This window comes from Diadema antillarum, unplaced genomic scaffold (assembly GCF_040938485.1).
Source record: "Diadema antillarum isolate AM-2024a unplaced genomic scaffold, OU_Dant_1.0 seq00001259_RagTag, whole genome shotgun sequence".
Classification (NCBI taxonomy): domain Eukaryota; kingdom Metazoa; phylum Echinodermata; class Echinoidea; order Diadematoida; family Diadematidae; genus Diadema; species Diadema antillarum.
The window spans coordinates 450,201-474,953 of NW_027272042.1; the positions used below are offsets into that span (position 1 = coordinate 450,201).

Here is a 24,753-nt window from a genome sequence, read left to right on the forward strand (position 1 = left end):
GTGAAACATCAGTCTAGAAACAACAGGGACCTGTTGCATAACACTTTTTGCCTAAAAAAAAAGAAAAGAAAAACTTGGGTAAGCACTAAAACCTCAGGTTCCTATGAAAGCTAATTCATGCAGACAATATCGGAAAGTGTGTAAGTGCAAATGCATATTATGTTTGTGTGGTTGTGTATAGAGTGGTTGTATCGGAAAATGCGCAAGTGCAAATGCATGTCTGTGTGGTTATGTCAGAGTGTAAGTGTAAGACTTAGTGTATACATTGTACATGTGTAAACTTGAATAATAGTTCAATATGCATGCCTGTTTTACAAATGTAATTTTTACGCGCTAAAAGGCGAGACTTGAGGCGAATTTTTATCATTAGCAGCTACCGAAGCCTTTGCATGAAATTTACATTTCTCTACGGGAAATTATAGACCCTTTTAACTCTTTATTTTTCATGCGAAGTAACATTTTTATGTATATATGATTTAGGTAGATACTCTGATTGTCAATGCATCAGCTGTGTCGAGTTTTGACGTTTTACTGTTCCACTATGTACAATTTTGAGATAAGATAAATGTTTAATTTAGAAGAGCAGGACGCATCATCTCATATAGCAGTCATATAAGTGGGGTTTTTTTGGGTTGGTTTTTTTCTTTTGCACAATGTTGACAAATTATCTCAACATCGACTGGTGATAACATTACGCAAGAGAGAATTCGGATATTCCTGATTTCAGTCACCTCTCTGATCTTCAAGTCTCTGAAATTCTGAGACGACTTATTGAAGTTTCAGAAACTTCAGGAAAGTATACAACATATTTTCGCAAATGAACTCCCTCTCTCCCTTGTTTTCTGGTGTGCATCACAGAAGTGTTTGAAAGATAATGCATGACTGATTGACTGTCAAGCAAGGATCAACAATATCGACAAAAGTTCTTATTTACACGGCTCTAATGATTCCCCACACATGCATACAAATTGGCTGATTTGATTCACAGAAAGACACCTAGTGCCCAACAATTCAGTTTTCTTTGAGAACGCATTTCTGACGTAAATGCAAAAATGAATCGTGATAAACATCATTAAAAAAGGTACTGTTTGGAGTACTGTTAGAATATATTGTTCTTACTTTGATTTTGGTTCTTTTTTCATTTTCATACATATATAGATATGACACAAAGTCAGTTGAACGAAGTTATCCAGCAAAATGTGAATCTAACTGGTAATTCTTGGAAACAGGTAATTGATTTACATACATATAAAGTATTGGTTCATGATAACACAAAATGAAGACGATCAAGCAGGTGTCAAGATTTCATGTACCTGCCAATTCTACATCTATACATTTGATAGATACAAGTGAGATCAAAGTCAAAGAATGTGCACATGTATTTAGTAGATATCAGGTTGCATGTCAATTAATAAAGTATCAATTCGTGCCAATATATAGATTAAATCAGAAGTGGCCCGTTAGGTTTAATGAAAAAAACAACTAATCATGTCAGCCTCGGTGGAGACCTATTAATAGAATATGACAGGGCGTGTGACATCTCTCCCTCAATGGCATATCAGCCTCACGTGATGTCTTCTGTACTAAATGATACCTCTACTTTAATGGACCTGTCTACCTCAATGATTAAAGAGAGGTCACTCCCAGCTGTCCCAAACGTTATCATGCAGGGCGGGGTTGGCGTCCGGGTCGCCATCTGGAAATCGCACCGGGACGGCGGTCTCCTGGTAATGCTGCAGTCGCCCTAGAAGAAAGTCGACAACCTCTACCTGCTCGCTGGAGCGGTCAAGGCGTTCGTAGGGGTCACCTGTAATGTTGAAGAGCCAGACACATTTTCCCTTTGGAGTGTCCGGGATAATGGGTGCCAAGCCCGACTCTGCTGGGGGTATCCATCTCGAGCTTCCTGCAGCAGATTGGGGTGAAAAAAAAAAAATCGCTTACACTCCATCTCGCCTCTCCTTTCCTACCTCTCCCTCTTCACTTACTTTAATATCTCCTCTTCCAATAGTCCTTTGCAGGACTTACCACAGGATGAACCGTAACCCAATCTTTGTTAACGACACCACCATGTAAATCTTCACCTTCACGAAGTAATTCTAAAGCTCTTTCATTACACTGTCGGTTAGACGTATTTGCCTTCCATGCCCAGAAATTCTTTCTTAAAACGCTCGCGCATCTATCACAATGCAATGCATAGAAAGAGAAAGGATGATAATGTGCTGGACTATTTTAGTTACCTGACACATCTGCCAAACTTTACATAACTATGTCCAAGTGTCGTCAAATATACTCCAATGTTTTCTGATATCTTTTTTAAAATTGAGCTCTCCATCTTTCAGTGGGAATGAGGTGGTTGTTTTACAATCAACTGGAAATCAATATATCATGTTACACTTTTTCGATGACCAAGTAAAGACTTGTGAAATAACCTGTAGCAGATAAATGAATAGGAACATGTAAATTGTTCAGAAGTGTGCAGTAGCTCCTGTTTTCTCCACGAATTGGGGCAACTACTTTGTGCACAAATGCTCAACCAGATTGTTAATTTGCCGTCTCAGTAATGTAGGCCTACTCCAATTCCATGTATGTTTGGTTCATCAAGGTTGTTGTATAATCAACTAGAAAATAATGTTGTTATACCTTTTTCGTTCACAAAATTAAGAATTAAATGCAAACAAAGGGAAATTGACCAGAAATATATATGATTTATAAGTAAAACAAAACGAGCAAAGAACATTTTCTTTGCTCAATGCACTTATTTTTCACTTATAGAATGATGGAATGTGAAATAACATGAGGTAAATAGATAAATAAATATGTGTACGGAACACCACAAAGCGACCACAAAGCTTGTCCGAGGCTCTAACATTTCTTTCTATAGCAACAACTAGTGAAGTCCTGCCTAACTAGGTCAAAGGGAGAAACCAGGCCAAAATGAAATGCTACCTTCACTAGCCTGTAGGATAATAAACATCGATGAATTGTAATATTCTATACAAAGACAGTCTATATTCACTGCATGAAGGCACATTTCAGAACACGAAATACATCAGGGCGATATCCTCATTTTAACGAAATACAGGATAAATGCCTTTAGTGACTTGACCAATCAGAATCCGCGATCACTAATACACGAATAACCATATCCTTATGTACCTGGAAATCCAGTAATTAGTTTCCAGTCTTTGTATCGGATAGCTGCTCTGATGTACGTGCTGAACTTTGACCTTGTGTCGTTGCACACCTCCGGCCGGTGCCCCATGGGGTCGATGTTATATACCAGTTCTTCCCTAGGTGAAGGGAGTCTGCTACTGTTGATTCAACACAGAATTGATTCAAATATAGATAATAAGTGAAACAATGACACAATGATCATGATGAATGTGCAAATTGGCATGAATAAATCTTATAACACATATCGAGTTCCAAGAAGAGTGTTCATTGTATAGGTGCATAGTGAAAAGTTTTTCATACACCGTCATTAAGATTATGTTTATCATGTTGTAGCGTAGGGCCCTGAATATAATTATCTCCAGTATGATGATAAACATATCCTATCATGGTGGGATTATGTTTTGGCAACAAATTTGCAAAATGAATGTTCTAAACGTTGGGGACATGCAAAACAATAATGACTGACTTGAATTCATATTGATATGATCTGAAATACATGTACCTTAATTTCCATGGATTGTTGCTTTCCAAACCCTTTGTGGATCTCAAAAGCACTTTACAACACAATATCACTCAGGACTGCATCTGGAGTTGGAGCTGTATCCTCTCTAAATATGATTACGCAAAATATGAAACCTCAGTGGTAAAACATCCTCACCCTAGATGTTATGCATTTTCACCCTAAATGTAATCACCATGCCAACCCTATCTTAATCCTGAATGTTAAAACAGGAGACAACTCAGAATAATGCAATTCAACCCCGGATATACACATCCACCGTAAACGTCATACATTTCTCCCCACTAACATCTAGATAACTCACTTAAAACAAAAGGTGCCATCATAGTGTATTATTATTATATCTTTAATCAGTACTCTGAAGACAAGGTGGCCCCGTCAGTGGTTTATATCCACTTATTTAAGGGGGCCCTGCAACATATTAACAAGGCAACAAGTATTAATATGAAACACACAAAGTAACAAATCAAGGATATCTAGTTGTACATAGCAATAAACAGACCATGCCGATTTTGTGTATATATTGCCCCCCCCCAAAAAAAAAGAAGTATATATATATATATATATATATATATACAACAGTACATTATAATAGCAGGCTTTTTCCATGTGTGATTAGAGGTCACATTCTAATTTGTATTTTTAATGAACAAGAATGCATCAAACATAACAAACTAAAATAATAAATGATATACAGCTTGAATGTACAAAAAGATAAAACTTACACAGAGCATGGCGGTCAAATATGAATCTTTAATCTTGTATCTTGGTTCGAACAAGCTAAGTGGGAAGCAATAAGGTAGCTGGTTGACGTTTATTTATGAACGTGATGAATATCGCAGTTTGCCATGTAGGCAACTTACGTATAGGACATATGCTATGTGAACACTTTAGACAGTCTTTAGATAATGCGAGTATAATTCGGTGCGTAGTAAAGGTGACACTGAACTAATACACTTTCCTGTCATAGTAAAAATGGAACTTTGATTTGAACAACGCATTTAATTTTCTCTACAATAAGGCCTACTTCGATCATGGCTGTTAGTGAAGTCAAGTCGAGTTGAAAGCGATCGCCTATCCCTGTTGGAAGGAACACAATGTCTCACAATGTGAAAAACAATGTAAAACACAATGTGAAACACATTTTTTAAACACAGTTGAAAGTGAAATCTCTTCACACTGTTGAACTCAAACATTTTAATAGTCTGATTACATTGTGAATCATCAATTTACAGTGAAACAGAACATCACCATGTGAATACCCCGTGGAAAATTTCACAACAGAGTGAAATAACCTTTACACTGTTAAATTCGAGCATTTACACAAAGAAATTTTCACACAGTCGACTGTGTGAACACAATGTGGGACAATGTGTTCATTTCAGCAGGGATGGTGAACGGTGAAAGGATCAATCACATGTAACTGATGTGCTAGTCAGCAAGGTGTCAGTACAGCTAGAATATTGTACGCACCCGTGAGTTATAATACCATGAAGTATCCCATGAATGGTTTGAACTGAAGAATAAATTTATGGTATAGGTTCTACAGTACGTGTCTTTCATTTAAGATGGATTCAAAAGGGCCTGTGCTTTCGATCCTAGCAGAATCTTGTCAGACGCAAAATGACAAACTGGTTGCCTCTGACGAAGATTCTGCTATAAAGGATCGAAAGCTCAGGCCCTTTTGACTCCATTTTACTCCATTGGCTCGCCTTTTTTGGATATGCAGTTTTCAGCAGCTTTTTTTGTACACTTATTTCATTTAAGGTTAAAATGCCTGGTATTTAGGGTTGATATTACATTTAGCGTTGTTATTAAATTCAGGGATTTAGAATACTACTCTAACTCCAGATACCGCACTGATAATGTGTAATAAAGCGCTGTTGAGCTCAACAAATCGTTTGAAAAACAACTATAAAATATGGGCAAAATAGAGTTCATGTATACCTTATAGTATTCCACACGTTGAATCCATCCAAGTTCGTGCCATTCAGGCTATGCCCTGCCAATCCTTGGACTAGAGTTGGGAACCAGTCACTCACATGGATCAACTCCCTGCTGATGGTGCCTCTCACGTCGGCCGGCAGTAAGGGGCTGGACACAAAGCCTACAGCACGGATTCCCCCTTCAAAGTGGGAACCCTTCCCCCCACGCAGGGGCCAGTTGCTGCTACCCTTGTTGGTATCTCCGCCATTGTCTATTAAAATGACACAAGTTATAAAGCCATTCTGTTATTGTCACTTGTCTCATCTCCCTGCTTGGATCAGATGCTTTCCAGAGACCCATCAAGTCCTAAAAACAAAATGTTTGCGGATTAGTAATAACAATCTCTTTAATCACAATTTTTGATATACATCGTAAATTTTTCATGTGGCAGAGTTGATCAGTTACTAGTATTCTTTCGTTCATTGTCTTTTACATATACCAGCCCAAAGTAAGTGATAGGCCTATACCATACATTATTCTGGTTGCAGAACTTTAGCGTGTCTTATATCTATGACTGGTTTTGAAATTGGCAACTCTTTTTAAGAGATCCAAGATTCTGATTCTCTTTCAATTATTGGTCAGTTCTTGTCAGTACGTTAGTCAGTCTGATGTTATGCAGACTGGACACACTCCTCGAAATTTGCTGTAACCAAGGAGGTGCTAGGCGCTTAATATTTAGTGGATTTCTATTCCTTTAAAATAAAAGAAAAAATATCTCTTTTGCACTTATTGCTTTGAAAAGAGACATTTAGCTTCTGGTTTGTTCTCTTACAAACTCAAACCAACGCAACCCTGTAACTTAAGCAACCTAATTCTAACCAGGGACATACTACTACAGTAATCTATATTTCCCGAAAAACCCGGCATTATCAATTTGGAGATCATTGTCGACTTCCTTTTTTATCTCTTTCTTCTATACTATCCTCTCTATTGCTGCAATCCCTCGCATAAGGTTATGGAAACAAGACATAATGAGCTCGGTTCAGGCCAACATTTTGTAAGTCAAAGAAAATTCCATGATGAAAAGGAAGAACACTTAATATGTTGATTACTATAGTGTATACCTCATGCAGATGGAATATTCCGTCTACTACGACTTATCCTCATCCAGATATAGATTTGACTTCTGAATATAGAGAGTGCATGACGACTTTTACCAGGTTCGAAGAAAGAAAAAACTTATATCAAGTGTACACACGAGTCTTTCAATCTGCCCTTTTTCTTTGTGTTGTTTGATCCATCACAAATGGATTCATGCTTTACGCAGCTTTGTTTTCTGATACCCGGTGAGCACAGTATCAACAAGCCGTTTATCATTATACAAGGGATTGAGCTACTGCGGAATCTCAATACAGTCCGACCTCTCCGATCTAACAATTACCATGATTACGGAAAAACGGGTGATTCCAAACTCCAAAATTCCCGCAAAACTCATATGAATCACATACTACACATGTATATTCCAAACATAGTTCACATGATTATAATTCACATCAAAGTTTCATCTTATAACATGTATTCAGACATTGATTCCCCCAAATCACAGCAAGAACATAGAAAACTTTTCATTCAATCAGGGCTCTGTACAAGCGATCGTTCATTGAGCAAATTATCAGAAAAGGACGTGACATGTTCACGCAAAATTGATATATGTTATAGGTCTACATGTGGCCACCATTGGGTAGACAGCTGCGTAAATTAAAGGGAACACAAACCCAAAGAGCAATGTGGATTGAGTAAAAGCAGTAACATAAGTAGAACACATCAGTGAAAGTTTGAGGAAAATCGGACAATCGATGCAAAAGTTATGAATTTTTAAAGTTTTGGTGTTGGAACCGCTGGATGAGGAGACTAATAGAGGTTATGACGTACGAGAGGACCACAATATAAAGAAAATATAAAAGGAATTCCACAAAATTTCACTTTTCCAGCAAAATGAAAAAGTTCTTGACTAACAGCTTTCAGAAAACAGGGGGAATAAGTGCTACCCCTAACATATGTCAGTATCAATTTGATGGAATGTGTAATTTTCATGAAAAATAAATTTTCATTGAATTCCCCTTTTATTTTCTTTATATTGTAGTCCACTCATGCGTCATAACCTCTAGTAGTCTCCTTACCCAGCAGTTGCAACACCAAAACTTTAAAAATTCATAACTTTTGCATCGATTGCCCGATTTTCCTCAAATTTTCACTGATGTGTTTTACTAATATTACTGCTTTCACTCAATCCACATTGCTCTTTGGGTTTACTTTCCCTTTAAACATTGAGTCTCCCATATCCGGATGAGCGCCGGCCCCGTCATGTCCGGATAGGAGAGGTCGGACTGTACAACGAGAAAGTACGTTCTCATTGATTGGTACAAACACAAGAGTTGGGATAAATAAAATTTCCCTGTTACAAGAGAACGTTGTTATATATTTCGACCTCTTACAACGAGGTTCCACTGTAAAATGTTATTCAGAAAGTATGTACATTACCCGTTGAGAAAACAAGAACTGTATTGTTCCAAAGGCCTTGCTCTTTTAGGGTGCTGGTAATGTTACCGACAGCCTCGTCCATACAAGTTGTCATTCCAGCATAAACACGTCGACTTCTGATGGACACATTTGCGTACTGCTGTTCATACTTTTTCGGCACTTTTAGGGGACCGTGGACAGCTTGGAACGGTACATACAGAAAGAGTGGCTGTAAGATGGAATTTAGATTTGAAAAAAAGGATTATTATTAAATATAATGTATATATAGAAGTATTGGAACAAGTTCTCTCGGTTGACAGCAGGTTCATCTGTATTTTATTGCTACTCGGAGTTTCATGCCACCTTCATTTAGGGGCAATCATCAGGCAATGATTAAATACATCCCAGAAATGCATTTTATGAAATATATATATATATATATATATATATATATATATATATATATATATATATAATATATATCATTTTGCGACCCGTCATGAGAACACAGACATCTTTAAGACAGTAAAAATACAAAAATAAACGTAGAATATGGTTATTAATTGGATGAACTATGAGATACGTTTGTCACACAATGATTTTCATTGACTTCTTATGTTTGAATTGCAGTTCTAAAGCAAAGGTATACGTAAAATGTTTGCAGCACATTTGAGTTGGCTTTCGCAAGTAGGAATGTGTACACCTGTGGCACGCTGATAATGTATTGATGTAAACCAGAATTGAATCATACACAAACTTCTTTAACGTAGAGGTGCGTGTTCAGTGGAAGGCACTCACCATACTTCTATCATGTTGCCTGATGACATCTTGGGCTCGCATGGCAAAGAGATGTGTTGAGTAGATCCCTGAATAATTCTTGGCTGGCTGGAGATTGTCCCTCAGGTCGAGTCCTTGCCAGTTTTTTGCGAACCTATATGGACCTCCACCACGACTTATGTGGTTGCTGTAACCTTGATTTCCTCCTAAAAATCCTGGATTAATATCCGAAATTAAACAATATTTACCCTGACAAATCCGGAATATTAAGTACTAATTTCCAAACTTGCAGAAGAAGTGTTGGTACAAAAAGAAGAAGAAGAAGACGTTAAACAGTTTTTCTATACACATATAATCTTTATAACACTTCGAAAGCAGAATGCAGAGTAAAATGACATGAAACAAGAACAATAAGATACTGTTATTTATCAATACCCGCTGTACCGGCAATATTGAATTTATTTTAGTTTTGCAGACACAAAGCATGGTTTCGGGCTCTTATTCAATATTTTTCAAAGAACACCACATAGAACGTTTAGGGTAAACACACGGTAAGTAATCAGAAAGCAGAAGGAAAAAAATATCATCAAAGGAACTGTGTCTCGACTCCTACGTGTATTACATACATTATAGACACTGCTTGAAGACATGACAATGCTTATATTCTCCAGTCATAATTTAAAGGGTGTGTACAGTGCTGGTGGAGGTGAGGATTTAGCTTTTAACGTTTTGCGAGATATTCAAAAACCACTCTATGTGATGTCAATGAGCATGCAATTCTAAGGGGTATCAAAAGTTTATTTGATGAAAATTGGCTTTGAAATGGCTGAGATATCCAAAAATAAGGTAAAACAAAGAGATCATAATAAAAGGCGTGGCCTGTCGCCTTTTATTATTATCACTTTTTTGGACATCACATTTTTGGACATCTCAGCCACTTGAAAACCAATTTTCATCAAATAAACGTTGAATCCTTCTTAAAATTATACATGCTCTTTCATATTTCATAAGTTTCTCATTATCTCACTTAAGAATGTTCAGAACATGAATCCCCACCTCAACCATTACTGAACAGTCCTTAGGCTTACTCAGTTTTGTCAAATCATCGAATGAACTGCTTTCCTGATAAACAGCTCTCTCATTCTGTAAACTTCCTCTCTTTTGAAATGGTCTCGATAGGCGTTTTCACATCAGCCCGATGTTTCGAAATAGCGAGCTATTTTCCTGACTTGGGACATAAAAAAATATCTCCAGCTTGGATTTTTATCGGGCTGATGTGAAAACGCCTATTGTCATTGGTCATTGGTCATGACAACCTGTATAGCTATATATAGGTGTTACAAAAAACGTTTTTGATCCTTAATAGTTCAAAAGCTATACATCAGGTAACACTGACATTGATATGAGCAATAGCTGAGTAGTGTACAATTTGGTTGGAGGCAATTATAAAATGAAAGTATGATTCAGTTTCATTAAATTAAACATTTATATTTGTCAGTTAGGTTTCAGGTTGTGCTCTATTTTCAACCCTCTGTACAAAACCTTAACTTTGCACGGAAGTCAATTGGTGTGTATGGGAGTGTGTAGTTGACACCCAGACAATGGTCCTGAACAATGGCCAGTGTTCGGATGCTCTATTTCATATTCATGAGAAATTCCACTATCACAGCTAGTCTTTATTCATCCTGAAATGTAGTGTATGCAAGCACATGGAAACATGTGCTTACTTTTTTCATGTGCATGCATTTCAACCTTTGCCATGAATTTAGACTAGCAGTGCCCAGGGCATTCCCTCATGAATAATTAATGAAGCATTCATGTGCCTTGGAGCAGAGCTTATAGGGTCATTGTAAGTACACACTCACTTACAAATCATAAATTCCTGTAAAGTTCAGGTTTTGTACAAAGGGTTACAATTTGACCAAAATCTGGAACTTAACTTTGAAATTAATCATGGATTTCATGAAACTGATATAGGTTTACATATTCAAATCACATCCAACTAAACTGTACATTATTCACCTGTTACTCATATCAATTACAGTTTTATCTGATATATAGTTTTCAAACTATTCAGCATCAAAAGTGGGAAATGTTTTTCTGGTTCTGGTTCTGGTTGTATACTGCACACAACGCCCTGGTGGGCTATCACGGTACAGTGGTTGAGGTCATTTGCAGCAGCAACAATTAAATCTTGAAGTGTGCTTTTTGGGTTATGCTAAACCCATCTATATCTAATAGATCTGCTTTAAACTTGTCAAGGTTGTGGGCCGTTTTCACACTATCTGGTAGTAGATTCCACTCTGGAATAGTGCGAGTGTAGAGGGAATACTTACTGAAATCCTTACTGAATTTAGGCCTCTCATAGGAAAATTCTCCATGAAGTCGACGAGTATGATAGTTTCCTTTGTGGGTGAATTTCTCTACATTGTTTGGGATCAGTCCATGGGTTTCTTTGTAGATGGTTGTAAGTCTGGCTCTAATACGACGGTCTTCAAGGGTCTCCCATCCAAGTCTTTGGACCAGGGAAGACGAGCTGGTTTCTCTGTTGTAATTGCTGGTTACAAATCGTGCAGCTCTATTTTGGATTTTTTCAATTGATGATATGTGTACCTTGTGGTAAGGATCCTAGATGGCATGGCAGTATTCCAATCTTGGGCGTACCAGTGATTTATAAGCAATTGACTTAACTTCAGGAAGACAGCAGTGAATGTTTCTTCTCAAGAGCCCCAGCATGCTGTTTGCCTTGTTGCATCCCTAACAAAAAAAGTCCTGTGGTACTCCCTGTGGTACTTGTCGGTACCACACAATGTACCACACACTTGTAATGTTACCACAGGAACTGTGTGGTACTGTACCACAGGCTTGTAGGGTACTCCCTGTAGTACTTGTCAGTACCACACAATGTACCACATAAATAAATGTTACCACAGGAACTGTGTGGTACTGTTTTACAGGCTCATGTGGTACTCCCTGTGGTACTGGTTGGTACCACACAATGTACCACACAAATATATGTTAACACAGGAACTGTGTGGTACTGTGTCACAGGCTCGTGTGGTACTCTGGGATGTACCACAGGGCAGTACCACAGGACATTACCACAGGAAAGTACCACAGGACAGTACCACAAGACAGTATACACACAAATTGTCCTGTGGTATTTTGGGACGTATACCACACGACAGTACCACAGGACAGTACCACATGAATTGTCCTGTGGTATTTTGGGACGTACCACAGGAGAGTACAACAGGAAAGTACCACAGGATAGTACCACAGGACAGTACCACACGACTTGTTCTGTGGTATTTTAGGACGTACCACAGGACAGTACCACAGGAAAGTACCACAGGATAGTACCACAGGACAGTACCACAGGAATTGTCCTGTGGTACATGTATTTTGGGACGTACCACAGGACAGTACCACAGGATAGTACCACAGGACAGTACCTCACGACTTGTCCTGTGGTATTTTGGGACGTACCACAGGACAGTACCACAGGGCAGTACCACAGGACAGTACCACAGAGCAGTACCACAGGAAAGTACCACAGGATAGTACCACACGACAGTACCACACGACTTCTCCTGCGGTATTTTGGGACGTACCACAGGGCAGTACCACAGGACAGTACCACAAGAAAGTACCACAGGAAAGTACCACAGGACAGTACCACACGACTTGTCCTGTGGTATTTTGGGACATACCACAGGACAGTACCACAGGAATTGTCCTGTGGTATTTTGGGACGTACCACAGGACAGTACCACAGGAAAGTACCACAGGATAGTACCACACGACTTGTCCTGCGGTATTTTGGGACGTACCACAGGACAGTACCACAGGACAGTACCACAGGAAAGTACCACAGGATAGTACCACAGGACAGTACCACACGACTTGTCCTGTGGTATTTTGGGACGTACCACAGGACAGTACCACAGGGCAGTACCACAGGAAAGTACCACAGGACAGTACCACACGACTTGTCCTGTGGTATTTTGGGACGTACCACAGGACAGTACCACAGAGCAGTACCACAGGGCAGTACCACAGGACAGTACCACAGGAAAGTACCACAGGATAGTACCACAGGACAGTATCACACGAATTGTCCTGTGGAATTTTGGGACGTACCACAGGACAGTACGACAGGAATTCCTGTGGTAATTTTCGATGTATACCACAGGAGAGTACCACAGGAACTGTCCAAAATCCCACAGGAAAATCATAATATGGTGCTATTCCACACAGAAGTACCACACAGCAAATTAAATAATTAAGTACCACAGAAAAATGCTACAGGGTATTCTTTTTTTTTTCTTAACATTTTATACCAAAGGACTATCACATCAGGAGAATATCAAACAGCAGTACCACACAGGAGTACCACACAGGAAAATTGTAAGGCAGAATCAACTGAAATTTATAACAAAAATACAAACAAAAAAGCACATATTAATATTCCTCAATTAATTGATAGATGAGTTATGCTGCGAACTATAACAATTGATTTGCCATTACTTATCCTGTCCTATACTCCTACAGTATTACCTATTTAGTGAAAGTGCTGATGTAAAGCATGAGAAATTTCATAAGGACTTCTGTGGTACTCCTGTGGTACTCCTGTGGTACAAATTTTTACATAGCTCATGAATATTCATAAAAGCACTCTAGATTTTAGAAAATACATATATGACTTAAAAAGTCAAAGTATTAATGATGGAACTTACTTTGAACTTTATGAAAGATTGTCTAATTATGTTATGTTATTCCCAATATCATAGATATTGTTATGAAAGTGTAATTTCATATCTTGATAATAAAGTATAATCGAGTTAGTAACCATGCCTTAATGCTTTACGGATAGACGGCCATATATATATGTACTGATACGGTCGATGGCTACCTAGGAATAGAATATGACTATATAGATCTATTATAGGACTAGATTGGCACTTGGCCATTAGACTCTCGTTTGAGGTTATATGTTAGGAGTAGGACAGGTTATTAAGTAGGGCCATGATTGTCCTGAGATCCATCACTCACCTATCAGGAATATTCCTTGATATGTGTGGCTAAAATTCTCCCAGATTTTTTTTTTCGATCTATCCTGTGTGGTACTCTCCTGTGGTACCATGGAAATGCTGTGTGGTACTGCCCTGTGGTAATGCTGTGTGGTAATGATCGACCTGTGGTCCTGTCCCAAAATACCATAGGACAGGTTCCTGTGGTACTGTTCTGTGGTACTAGTCCTGTGGTACTGCCCTGTGGTACGTCCCAAAATACCACAGGAATTCCTGTGGTACTGCCCTGTGGTACGTCCCAAAATACCACAGGAATTCCTGTGGTACTGTCCTGTGGCACTGTTCTGTGGTACCAGTCCTGTGGTACTGCCCTGTGGTACGTCCCAAAATACCACAGGAATTCCTGTGGTACTGTCCTGTGGTATGTCCCAAAATACCACAGGACAATTCCTGTGGTACTGTCCTGTGGTACTGTCCTGTGGTACTTTCCTGTGGTACTGTCCTGTGGTACCGTCCTGTGGTAATTACCACAGGAGTACCACAGGACTTTTTCGTAAGGGATATTTTGTGTATATGACGCGACCAGGTAAGATCTTTAGATATCTCGACTCCCAGATATGAGTAGTGTTCCACTTCAGCAAGGGGCATATCTTTCATCTTGTATGTGAACTTGGGAGGTTTGCGTTTGTGTGTAACACTCATAGAGTAACATTTGGATTTGTTGAAATTCATTTCCCATTTCTTTTCCCAGGCAATGACATCATTTAGATCCTGTTGGAGTCTACATTGGTCTTCAGGTGACTTGATCTCCTTATAGATAATACATAACACCTAGTACTATGTTGGCCCTACGTTGCAACGTAGGGCCAACGCGTTGGTCCAACACATGCTTGTACGCTGGTCTAACTTCAGAAACGTGAAGATGACCCAGGAGGTTCAAGAGAAGGGAGTCACAAACGTCTTATTTACTTTGCTAAATGTTCGATGCCGCCACTGGAAAATATTTTAAGCATGTACCAAACTGGATTTGCCGCGCAGATAGCAAGACAATTGACCCCTGTCTCACTGTATATAGGCACCATCCACTTTCTACGGAAGATGATTATGTATTTGTGATGGTTTATAACTTTTCGCAATCCCTACTTATAAAAGATAGGTTTGTATAGGCCTAATGGTAAAAGACACGGGAATGCGAGAATATAAAATGGGCCAAAAAAAAAAATGCTGAAATGAAAATGAAAATTACTCGACTAGGCATGCCGGGGCACTAATTTGATATATCTATCAATAAATTATTATACTTAAAGATTAGTCCAAATTGGATTTATTTGTGGGAATTAAAAGTTGTAAATCAGGTTTTTCAGGATGGTACAGTTTTCAACAGCACTTTCACATGATAAAACTGTTCTGATTTACACTTTTGCACTAATTTTTGGACAGGATTGAATTTTGTTTTATATGATAATAATAATAACAATAATAATAATAATGATAATAATAATAATGTCTTTACCCAGGGTATATAGCCTCTTCAGTGTTGCTTTATCCTGAAGTAAAATTTAATTTTGTTTGATAAATAAACATGTTTATTTCTCGACAGAATTGACTTTTGTTTTATATAATAACAATAATAATGTCTTATTTACCAAGGATAACCTCTTCAGTGTCGAAACTGCTCTACCAGAGGGCCCTGCCATTATTATTACCTTAGCTATATATCAATATATGCTTTATCATGAAGTGAAATTTCATTGCGTTTTGATAAACACGCAGAATATAGTCCGCATTATGTTTACATTCAAAATGAATCTTCAGATTGCTCAGAAAGAAGACGGCATCTAACTCATCAGCAAAGGCACAGAATGCACCTCTGGAATTCTTTTCTACATGTTGGTATTATTGACAACTGTTTGAATAATTACAGCCATGCGGTTTGAACTCCAACTCTTGAGATCTCCTTGCGATGACTAAACGTCTTTTAGCCGTCGCGATAACGTTAGCTCAACAGTGAAAGATTGCCGTTGGACCAAAGTTGCTACCTTTCTTACTCGTGTTGACGTTGCCTCACGTTATACCAAGGTGGAAAAGCAGTTCATACAAGGGTTACAGTTTGTTATTCCATAGGTTCGTTATTCCGAAGGTACGTTAATGCAAATTATTGCCATCTATGGTGACAGCTGTGTTTACCAAAAAATGAATTGAAGCCTCGATTGGTAGGCCAGCATGCCCGCTTGTAAAACCCCAGGTGCCATTTTCCGACCACGTGAGTGGCGTAGCCCGCTTCCTGCAGTTTTTCGGCGACGGTGGGGTCTTCTAACGGAAGGCAGTTTGGTTGAGCCGACCATATGATCCCGTGCTGTAGACCAGTGTGAATCTGTTATAAGAATTGCAAAGAATTTAAAACATTTGTTACTGTGATTCATTTACACACTCAAGCTTTTTGGTTTTCTGCTGTACAGTATGAAAAGGGAGGTGCTAGAGAAGGAGAGACAACTCCTGCTCTCCTTTGAGGTCATGCGCGGCACCGCCAGGTGGAAACCAGGTGCTTTGACAAAAGAGCATCAAGAATCGGGACTAGCGCTCTCATTCGCTCTCTTTCAATGTGATGGCAACAATGAATTTGTGTACCTTGAATTTGAGCAGCGAATCAAAATGCAGTGTAAAACTGACAATTTTAAAAGCAAAAAGTTTAAAAGCACGCTTGAACACGCTTTAGCGGAGTACTATATTTGAAAGATCAAAATATCCCAGATTAAAAAATAGAAAACTAATATGCGCAAATGTGCGCATTATAGAAAAATATTATGTTTTTTAGAGGGCCTAATTTTCATTTCATTTCGATTGCGCATTACGGAGAAACTAGAAATACGTGTTTATGATATTGCATTCTTTCCTAAACTATTCTAAATCATTTCGAGTATTTCATTTAAATATTTACAGTGAAATAAAGCTTGTAATTCAACGAAAGGTGAAATGCGTTCTTCGTCTCCAAACTTCGTCTTGCAACTAGAGCGGTGTCGAGCATGACTTAAAAGCGTAGTGGAATGCTAGACATCCCATTGTAACGCCTTCAACCCAAACATGACTATTGTGTTTGCATGAATTACGAAGAGTTGCAACTCCATCTCATCCCTGGTATGACCCACGGAGACGTGCAGGCTCCCTTGAATTTCGCTGGCAATAAACAATAGCCGCGGTTACTGGTGTAGTCCAGATACCAGTGGACTATCACTGGTGGGACGTCGAGAACTCTTCGCGAAGTGGATCGTTTAAAATGACCACGTCATGTCTTATTTTGTTTTTGAACATCCTTAGCCATTTCAAAACCGATTTTCATCAAATAAGCTTTGGATTCCTTTCGGAATTGTATGCTCTGAAATATTTAATTTTTGTTTTCTAATAATCGCGCAAAAAGTTGCAATCTGAATTCCCCATCTTAACCAAAACTATTCCATCCCTTTCAGCAACATTTGTAAAGAAACAAATCTATGAATCAGCTATCACAATACATGTAAGCATTTTTTTTTAATGTACGTAATACTGCATTCATGTAAATATGGCGCTAAATATACACTATACTGTATTCAGTTTTGAACACGAAAACTTTTTGGCGAAATTGAATGCTCTATTATTGTATTCACATATCCTTCCGTGCTTAACCTGAATACACGTAATATGACCAATAGGAACGACGCCTTTGCACACTTTAATTTCTGTGGCGAGTTCGAATGACCATTTATCTTTTTGACTGCCTTATGTGATTTTTTGATTGAAATTTACTATTTTTTTATTTTTGGTTAAACCATGGCAACATTGGATGACCTATATACTCTTTCGTGCACTAAATGCAAAACTGGACGGGAAATCTGTAACTAGGCCTAGGTCTAGTCTATACCTAAGAATGAGGCAGAGCTGTGCCCGTTCTCCAACAGACATTGAGTGATTTCAAGTTCGGTGCTAGTGCTAGTGTGGTCTGAGCACTAGCACCGGCGATAAAACCGAACTTGAAATCACGTCGGTGTTCTACTTCTACTTCTACGCTGCTTCTCATCAAAGCCTGTTCAGCAACTGGATGATGGTTAGTGGTGTGGTGCCTCAGACAGTGGATGCCATTCGTGTTAGGAATTGACCTCAAAATTATGACGTATTTCCGGTTGTTGGTGCTCGGCTCGGTGTTAAAGGGGCATTCCAGACGATATTCATAATTTCACATCATGTTGAAGTACATAAATCGACAACTCCATGTATATATAGATTTGTGTAATTTATTGCAGTTCTTGAGCAGAGATACAGTACTTTGGAAAACCTTAAACAAATTGAACATGGATGATGACATAGGAGACTCACATATTTCAGAAATGTAGCAATGTCATGGTGACTCTGCCATGTCATCATCCTTGTTCATTGCAATTTGTTCTAAATTTTGAAAATATTCTTATTCTTCATCCCAATTATCACAAATCTGAAACTCTGTCCTCGGTGTAACTAATCTATAGTTGTTCAAAGGAAAAACATCTGAAAATTATCCGGAGGTCTCCTTTAAGGATCAAAAGTTTTTTCATCCCAATTATTACAAATTCTGAAACTCTGTCTTCAGTATAAGTTATTTATCCGGAGGTCTCCTTTAAATGTCGTCTGCTGAACCGAGTTCCGCCATTTGTGTTAGCGATTTACGTGCTTTTTCCCCAATAGCCATGTTCAGACGTATTTCTAGTCGGAGTAAAATCTTATGGCGCAGCAATTAAAATTCAAATTTTTACCACGGACCCTGTGTCCACACGACGGTCGTGGGAAGAAACTCCGACCAATTCACCACGGCCTTCGCGGGGATCACCGTGGAGGGTCGGTGTAACTTCCGGAAGTGGTAGCGCCGCGCACGTCAACCATACAATTGTTTTTACCAGCGACATTTGTCATCTCCTTTCTTGTTGATGGAAATTTCCGAGCAATAGCTTCTTTGTCACGATCGACTAGGTTAGAATTGCACTACACGCGCACGTGTACTCGCAAAATGTCAACATTTCGATTTAACCCGGAAGTTTTACCTAGGTCGTAGGGTATGTAAGTTCAGAGATACTCCGAGGGCTTGTCCGCACGGGCAATTTACTCCGACCGGCTAGTCGTGGTAGCGAGATACTCCTGAGAAAACTCAGGAGTATCTTGGACGGAGGAAGAGGTCGTGGTAAGTTCCTCCGACCGGAGGAAGTTACCACGACCTTGTTCAGACGGGCACTACTCCGACCTATCCTCCAAAGTTACTCAGACCAATCTTCCTCCAACACTTCCTCCGAAGTTACTCCGACCAAAACTGCCCTCTTCTGAACACAGCTATTGACTAACACTAACCCCTAGGGATTACTGTATCATTTTCTTCATTTCAAGTTCGGTGCTGGTGTTAGCGTTGCCGTGCGAGACCCGCGTTCACTTCCAACATGCACATTTTACATGCAAAGTCTATGCTAATGCACTCGGTGGTCGCCCACGTAAAAAACACGAATCTCCAGACATGGTAACATAAATCTGAGCCTGGGAGCAATTAAGATAGTTGTATCTTGAGAAATGGATGAAATTTGTGGTATTTTAATCCGTCTTCCTCACTATGTGTCTAAAACTAAGCGCTTTTGGCTACACCTTTTAATATTTGACTGTAATCACGCGCCATCACTTTTTTCGTCCCGTCGCGCAATTCCAGCGGAGGTCGTGGTGCTGCAATTCCAACACCTAGTGCTGGTGATCAATAATTTTGATCGGTATCGCCTCGTTAATCTCAGGCCCGTAGCCAGGGGGGGGGGGGGGGGGGGGTGCGTCGGGTGCGTACGCACCCCCCCCCCCCCCCCCCCCCCAAATTCTGAAAGGTCCACTTTTTCATAATAACGGTTTTTAGCAATTCTCAAGATAACAATCCAAATAAATATAAAGACACATTATATGCTACGTAAATGTGGAAGAGTACGTTTAACAATGTTAAAAATAATTGTACGAAACCCTTTTGTTGTATGAACCATCGGATCGTCCCCATGCACACAAACACAAATGTTATGTGTCAATTTGTGCGAGCTATCATTATATTGGCACTGCATGCCATGGCCCTTGGCGCGTGTGACCGGTGTTTTTTTTTTTTCCACTGGCCGCCCGAGTACGTGCGATTCGTGGATGACATTGAGGTTGACACTTGCATTTTTTCACAGGAACAGAGGTAAGTGGATGAAAATCTAATAGCCTCAAGTTTACATATTTATGATAAAAATTAAAGAAATTTCCTCGAAATTACTATAATCGAAAACCTGAGACATTTTATATCTACGTCTCACAAAGATATAGTACATGTACATATAAGTACATGTTGGCATGATAATACCTGGGGATAGATTATTATGTCAACTATTTTCCATTATGAATGCATGCTCCAATCAAATTGTGAAAAGGTGGTCATGAATTAGCATTTCTTACGAACGATCAGGAGAGACAAAACAAAATGAAAGGCCTGTCTTACTCCAGTTCTCTATTAGTTATACATTTTCTCATGTTGTGACAGTTCGATTGGTTCTCATTTTGAAGTGAGCCAAAACCTAAGAACATTCTCACTTATAATTTCCAAAGAGTATTATGCAGGCACGCAAACTCAATTTAGTTGTATTTCATTTAAATGTAATGGGTTAGAGGGTATGAGAGAGAATGCTGAGCTATGAAGTAAAATGGTAAAGTAAAAAGTTTGTCAGATAGTATTACAAAAGCCTGAATATTGCAAGAGCTCCGGAGTAAAAACAGTCAGGGAAAAACCCTATGTATGATAACATTGTGAGAGCGTTAGACTGCATTGTGACGCGTCGTTATTTAATTTACATTCTTTATTCATCTTTTTCATAAAAAAACACAGGTAATGAGCCGGATTGGGTTAAAATTCTTACTTACAGCTTTGTAGAAGTCTGAGTCAACAGTATCACACAGTAATTCAAGACGTATTAGTACAAACGATTTCTTGAGCCTGCACCGTTTCAGGCTCTGTTCTGGATACGGCGGTAGAAACTCATTCTTTTTTGTTGTTTATTTTATCATTATTTACTAATCTCTTTTCTAACTTACAGGTAGCGGATTTCTTTGCAGGCCAAATTCGGAAATGTACTGTTGATTATTACTTATACATTTTCTCATGTTGTGACAGTTCTATTGGTTCTCATTTTAAAGTGAGCCAAAACCTAAGAACATTCTCACTTATAATTTCCAAAGAGTATTATGCAGGCACGCAAACTCATTTTAGTTGTATTTCATTTAAATGTAATGGGTAAGAGGGTATGAGAGAGAATGGAAAGTGCTGAGCTATGAAGTAAAATGGTAAAGTAAAAAGTTTGTCAGATAGTATTGCAAAAGAAACTCATTCTTTTTTGTTTGTTTATTTTATCATTATTTACTTATCTCTCTTCTAACTTAAAGGTAGTGAATCTCTTTGCAGCCCAAATTCGAAAATGCTTAGAGACAGCTAGTAACCAAATATGCTACTATAATTATTTTAATAAATAAGAAATAACCATTCCAGTATGTGTGCACAGTAAGACAGATCAAATCAAATAGGATAACATCTGAGCACTAAGCCTGAGGTCTGAATTTGCACTCAACTTCTTCCAATGGCTAACGGATGTTTAATTTTTGAATTTCACTGACCTCCAAATTTCACAAAGAAAACCTTCTTAGCATGATGGCTAATATGACATTTGACTGATATTGGAGATGTTTGCGAATCGGATCTACTACCTTTAATATTATTAAATCTAAAATGATTATTTGAAAGTTCGGAAATGCTGGAAATATCCTACCACAAGGAGGCAAAATATAAATGGTTCACATTTACAATTCATTTTGTTTTAAAAATTTTCTTATTTATTTTCGTTTTTGACAAACTCGCATACCAACGGCTGATATACTGTATAGTAAAGTGAATGTTTCATCTTCCAAACAGCATCCAATGGGATGGAAAACTCCAACTGAAAGGTGGACACCGTGACCATACTCGCTAAAGAAAACGCGTAATAGGGGTCGTTTTTTCTCACGGATTAGATGGAAAGTGTGATGTACGAGCGTATATAATCAAAGGGTATCAAAAAGGCCGAAATTTGGGAAAATGGTATATTGTTCAATCATGATGAAGTACTTCTTTAGGGTGCAGGAAACATTTAAGGAATACTTGTTTTTAAGGCCCCAAAAAATCATATGATCATTACTCGTTTAGGGGCCATTTTGAAAGTCCATGTATGAGCATGGTGTCCACCTTTTAATTGTCGCTACCCCTCCCGGGACAGTATCAAAGGACCGTTTTGTTGATTAACGCAATCCCCCCTTCCTTTAAAAATCCTGGCTTCAGGCCTGCTAACGCGGGTATACAATAGAAAAAATAAAAGTTAAAACAACACCAGGAAAATCACTATTCTCAATTTTGCGGCGCGCTACGCGCGCAGAGTCTCGAACACAATTAAACTTTGCAACTTCCTGCCAAAATGAGTTTTTACTATTTCCTAGATGAAATACCGTAACGCGATTGCATGCAACAGACAAAAATACAAATTTCCTCGAGACTTTAAAACGTCATTAAAACAGTTAAAATTCACAATTTGCGGCGCGCTTCGCGCGCAAATTCTTATACAACTTTTGTAGTTCGGTCGTCCAAAGAATATATATATATATATATATATATATATATATAATTGTGTGTGTGTGTGTGTGTGTGTGTGTGTGTGTCATCATTGGTATTGGTACCGAAGGTCCATTTTTTTAGTGACCGCACCCCCCCCCCCCCTTGAAAAATCCTGGCTACGGGCCTGAATCTGACCGTCGGTGTTGAGCTCGATTTGACGCTGCCACTTGGGAGCTAGCACTAGCACCAGCACTAGCACCAAACTTGAAATCACCCATTGTGGTACTGGTGTCAGGGGTGTAAATCCTCAGTGAACACATTCGGCCTACAGAATATTCTGCAGGCCGAATGTGTTCACTGAGCTTTTACACCCCTGACACCAGTGCCACAATGGGGTGATTTCAAGTTTGCTGGTAGTGCTAGTGATTGTGCTAACTCCCAAACAGCAGCGTCAAACCGAGCTCCAACACCGACGCGGTATGGAATAGGAACTATCACCAACCACCATGCATGGAGCATCCATTCCATGAAATTCCGAGTTGCTTCATTACTCTGTCAACCAGAAGGGGTTCATAAAGATTCAGAAAAGAAAAGAAAAATAGTTGCGGATGATTATGTGCACAGTGCGGAATGACCACAGGCTTTCACTTATTATCACTGTCGCTAGCAATAAGTAACTATTAAGACCTTTTTGAGGTGAGTCAGTGATCCTTAATTACTGAGTAATTTATAGCCTCACTCAAGATATCGAATCTTGCTTTTGAATGCATCGTTCGTTACAAACATAATTCAAGTTTGAAAATGAATTTACTCGATAGCTGTTATCATTAGCTTCTTTAAAGGATGGTGGAGTTTTAGTGAGATAATGAGAAACTTCTTTCTCAGAAAATATGAAAGAACATACACGTACAATAAAAGAAGCATTCAAAGTTATGATAACAATTGGTTTGAAATGGCTGAGATATCCGAAAACAAAGAGGCCTATAGTATAAATAAAACGTGGGACTCATCTTTTATTAGGACCACTTTTGTTTTATTTTGCTTTTGGATATCTCAGTTGTTTCAAAACCGATTTTCATCAATTGATAAACCTTAAACTTGAATTCCTCTTAGAATTTTATGTTCTTCATTTTTTATTTCAATATTAATAAGTGATTTCTAATTATCTCGCAAAAGATCTGATCCCCATTCGAAGCTAAAAATTAATTTACACCATCCTTTTAGTCTCAGGCATTTGGGCGGATTAAGAAATAAATCAAATTATGTTACATGCTGATATCGATACCTGATATCGTCCACTCATGAGCTGGCTTCTGGTTGGTGTGCATATCGGCTGGACGTAGTAATTCTCGAGCTTCACGCCTGCACCAGCCAGTGCGTCTAAGTTCGGTGTTTTGACGACATTATTATCATGATAACCGATATCATGGAAGCCAAGGTCGTCTGCTAGAATGAACACTATATTTGGAGGTGACTTGCAATGCACGGACGCAAGGGCAGTTAGCAAGAAGAGGGGCTCCAACACACGTTTAGCGGCGTCCATCGTTAAAACGACTTAGGTGTTCGGTGGGTCGATGTTGAAAATTCAACACGTCATGTCAGCACTGAATCATGCACCATTAATGCCTCAAGCACAAGACACCGCCGTCTGCTCCAACACTACTGCTTTAAAGTGTGTCTAAACTTTTTGACAGGAAGTAATATTTTAAAGAATCCATTGCCTCCCTGCCATCCCGTTGGTTGGAGCAAGGAGGGTCAAGAGATAGAGAGTCATGGTCACTTATTTCTATTCAGTGTTCGAACCCGCCACTCAAAACTAGTTCAAATATGTGCCAAACTGGATCTGCCTCACAGATAGGAAGACAATGGATTCATGATGCATAATGGCCAGCTACTTTATCTGTCATGAGTTGTTTTCACATCAGCCCGATCGTAAACTTACTATACACACATGGACTAATAAGAAGGTCTTTCTCTGATCCCATCATCCCCGCCGCCACCTGATTATGTGCATCTTAATGAGTACATCCAGATGTTTGGACAATGACGCCTGTGTAATAGTGCATCGTCACTTATTTGATCTTATTTGGCCGAGGCGCCTTTTCAGGTTGTCGGCGGTGATAGAATGAGATTAAAGCATGAAAGCTCGTTTGAAATGTTTTTTCTAATACTTTAGA

The 24,753-nt window shown here is 38.9% G+C and overlaps 1 protein-coding gene across 1 annotated transcript; it reads right to left on the reverse strand.

Moving 5' to 3' along the window:
• Window positions 1-1,637: 1,637 nt before the first annotated feature.
• Window positions 1,638-24,119, reverse strand: LOC139745372 (arylsulfatase B-like). Its single transcript, XM_071655765.1, has 7 exons — window positions 23,862-24,119; window positions 16,138-16,324; window positions 8,939-9,132; window positions 8,162-8,369; window positions 5,642-5,891; window positions 3,157-3,311; window positions 1,638-1,903 (listed from the first exon to the last, which is right to left on the reverse strand). Exons 1-7 carry the CDS (start codon window positions 24,117-24,119, stop codon window positions 1,638-1,640), a joined length of 1,518 nt encoding a protein of 505 aa, XP_071511866.1.
• Between the last annotated feature and the right edge of the window lie 634 nt (window positions 24,120-24,753).

What these genes read in the sequence shown, in the direction of transcription:
- LOC139745372 (XM_071655765.1), bottom strand. Translation starts at nt 24,119, where the DNA reads ATGGACGCCGCTAAACGTGTGTTGGAGCCCCTCTTCTTGCTAACTGCC. An exon ending in AGGCTTCAATTCATTTTTTG is followed by an intron (nt 9,133 to 16,137) that starts GTAAACACAGCT and finishes ATATTAATCCAG; the next exon opens with GATTTTTAGGAGGAAATCAA. An exon ending in ACTAATTACTGGATTTCCAG is followed by an intron (nt 1,904 to 3,156) that starts GTACATAAGGAT and finishes AATCTGCTGCAG; the next exon opens with GAAGCTCGAGATGGATACCC.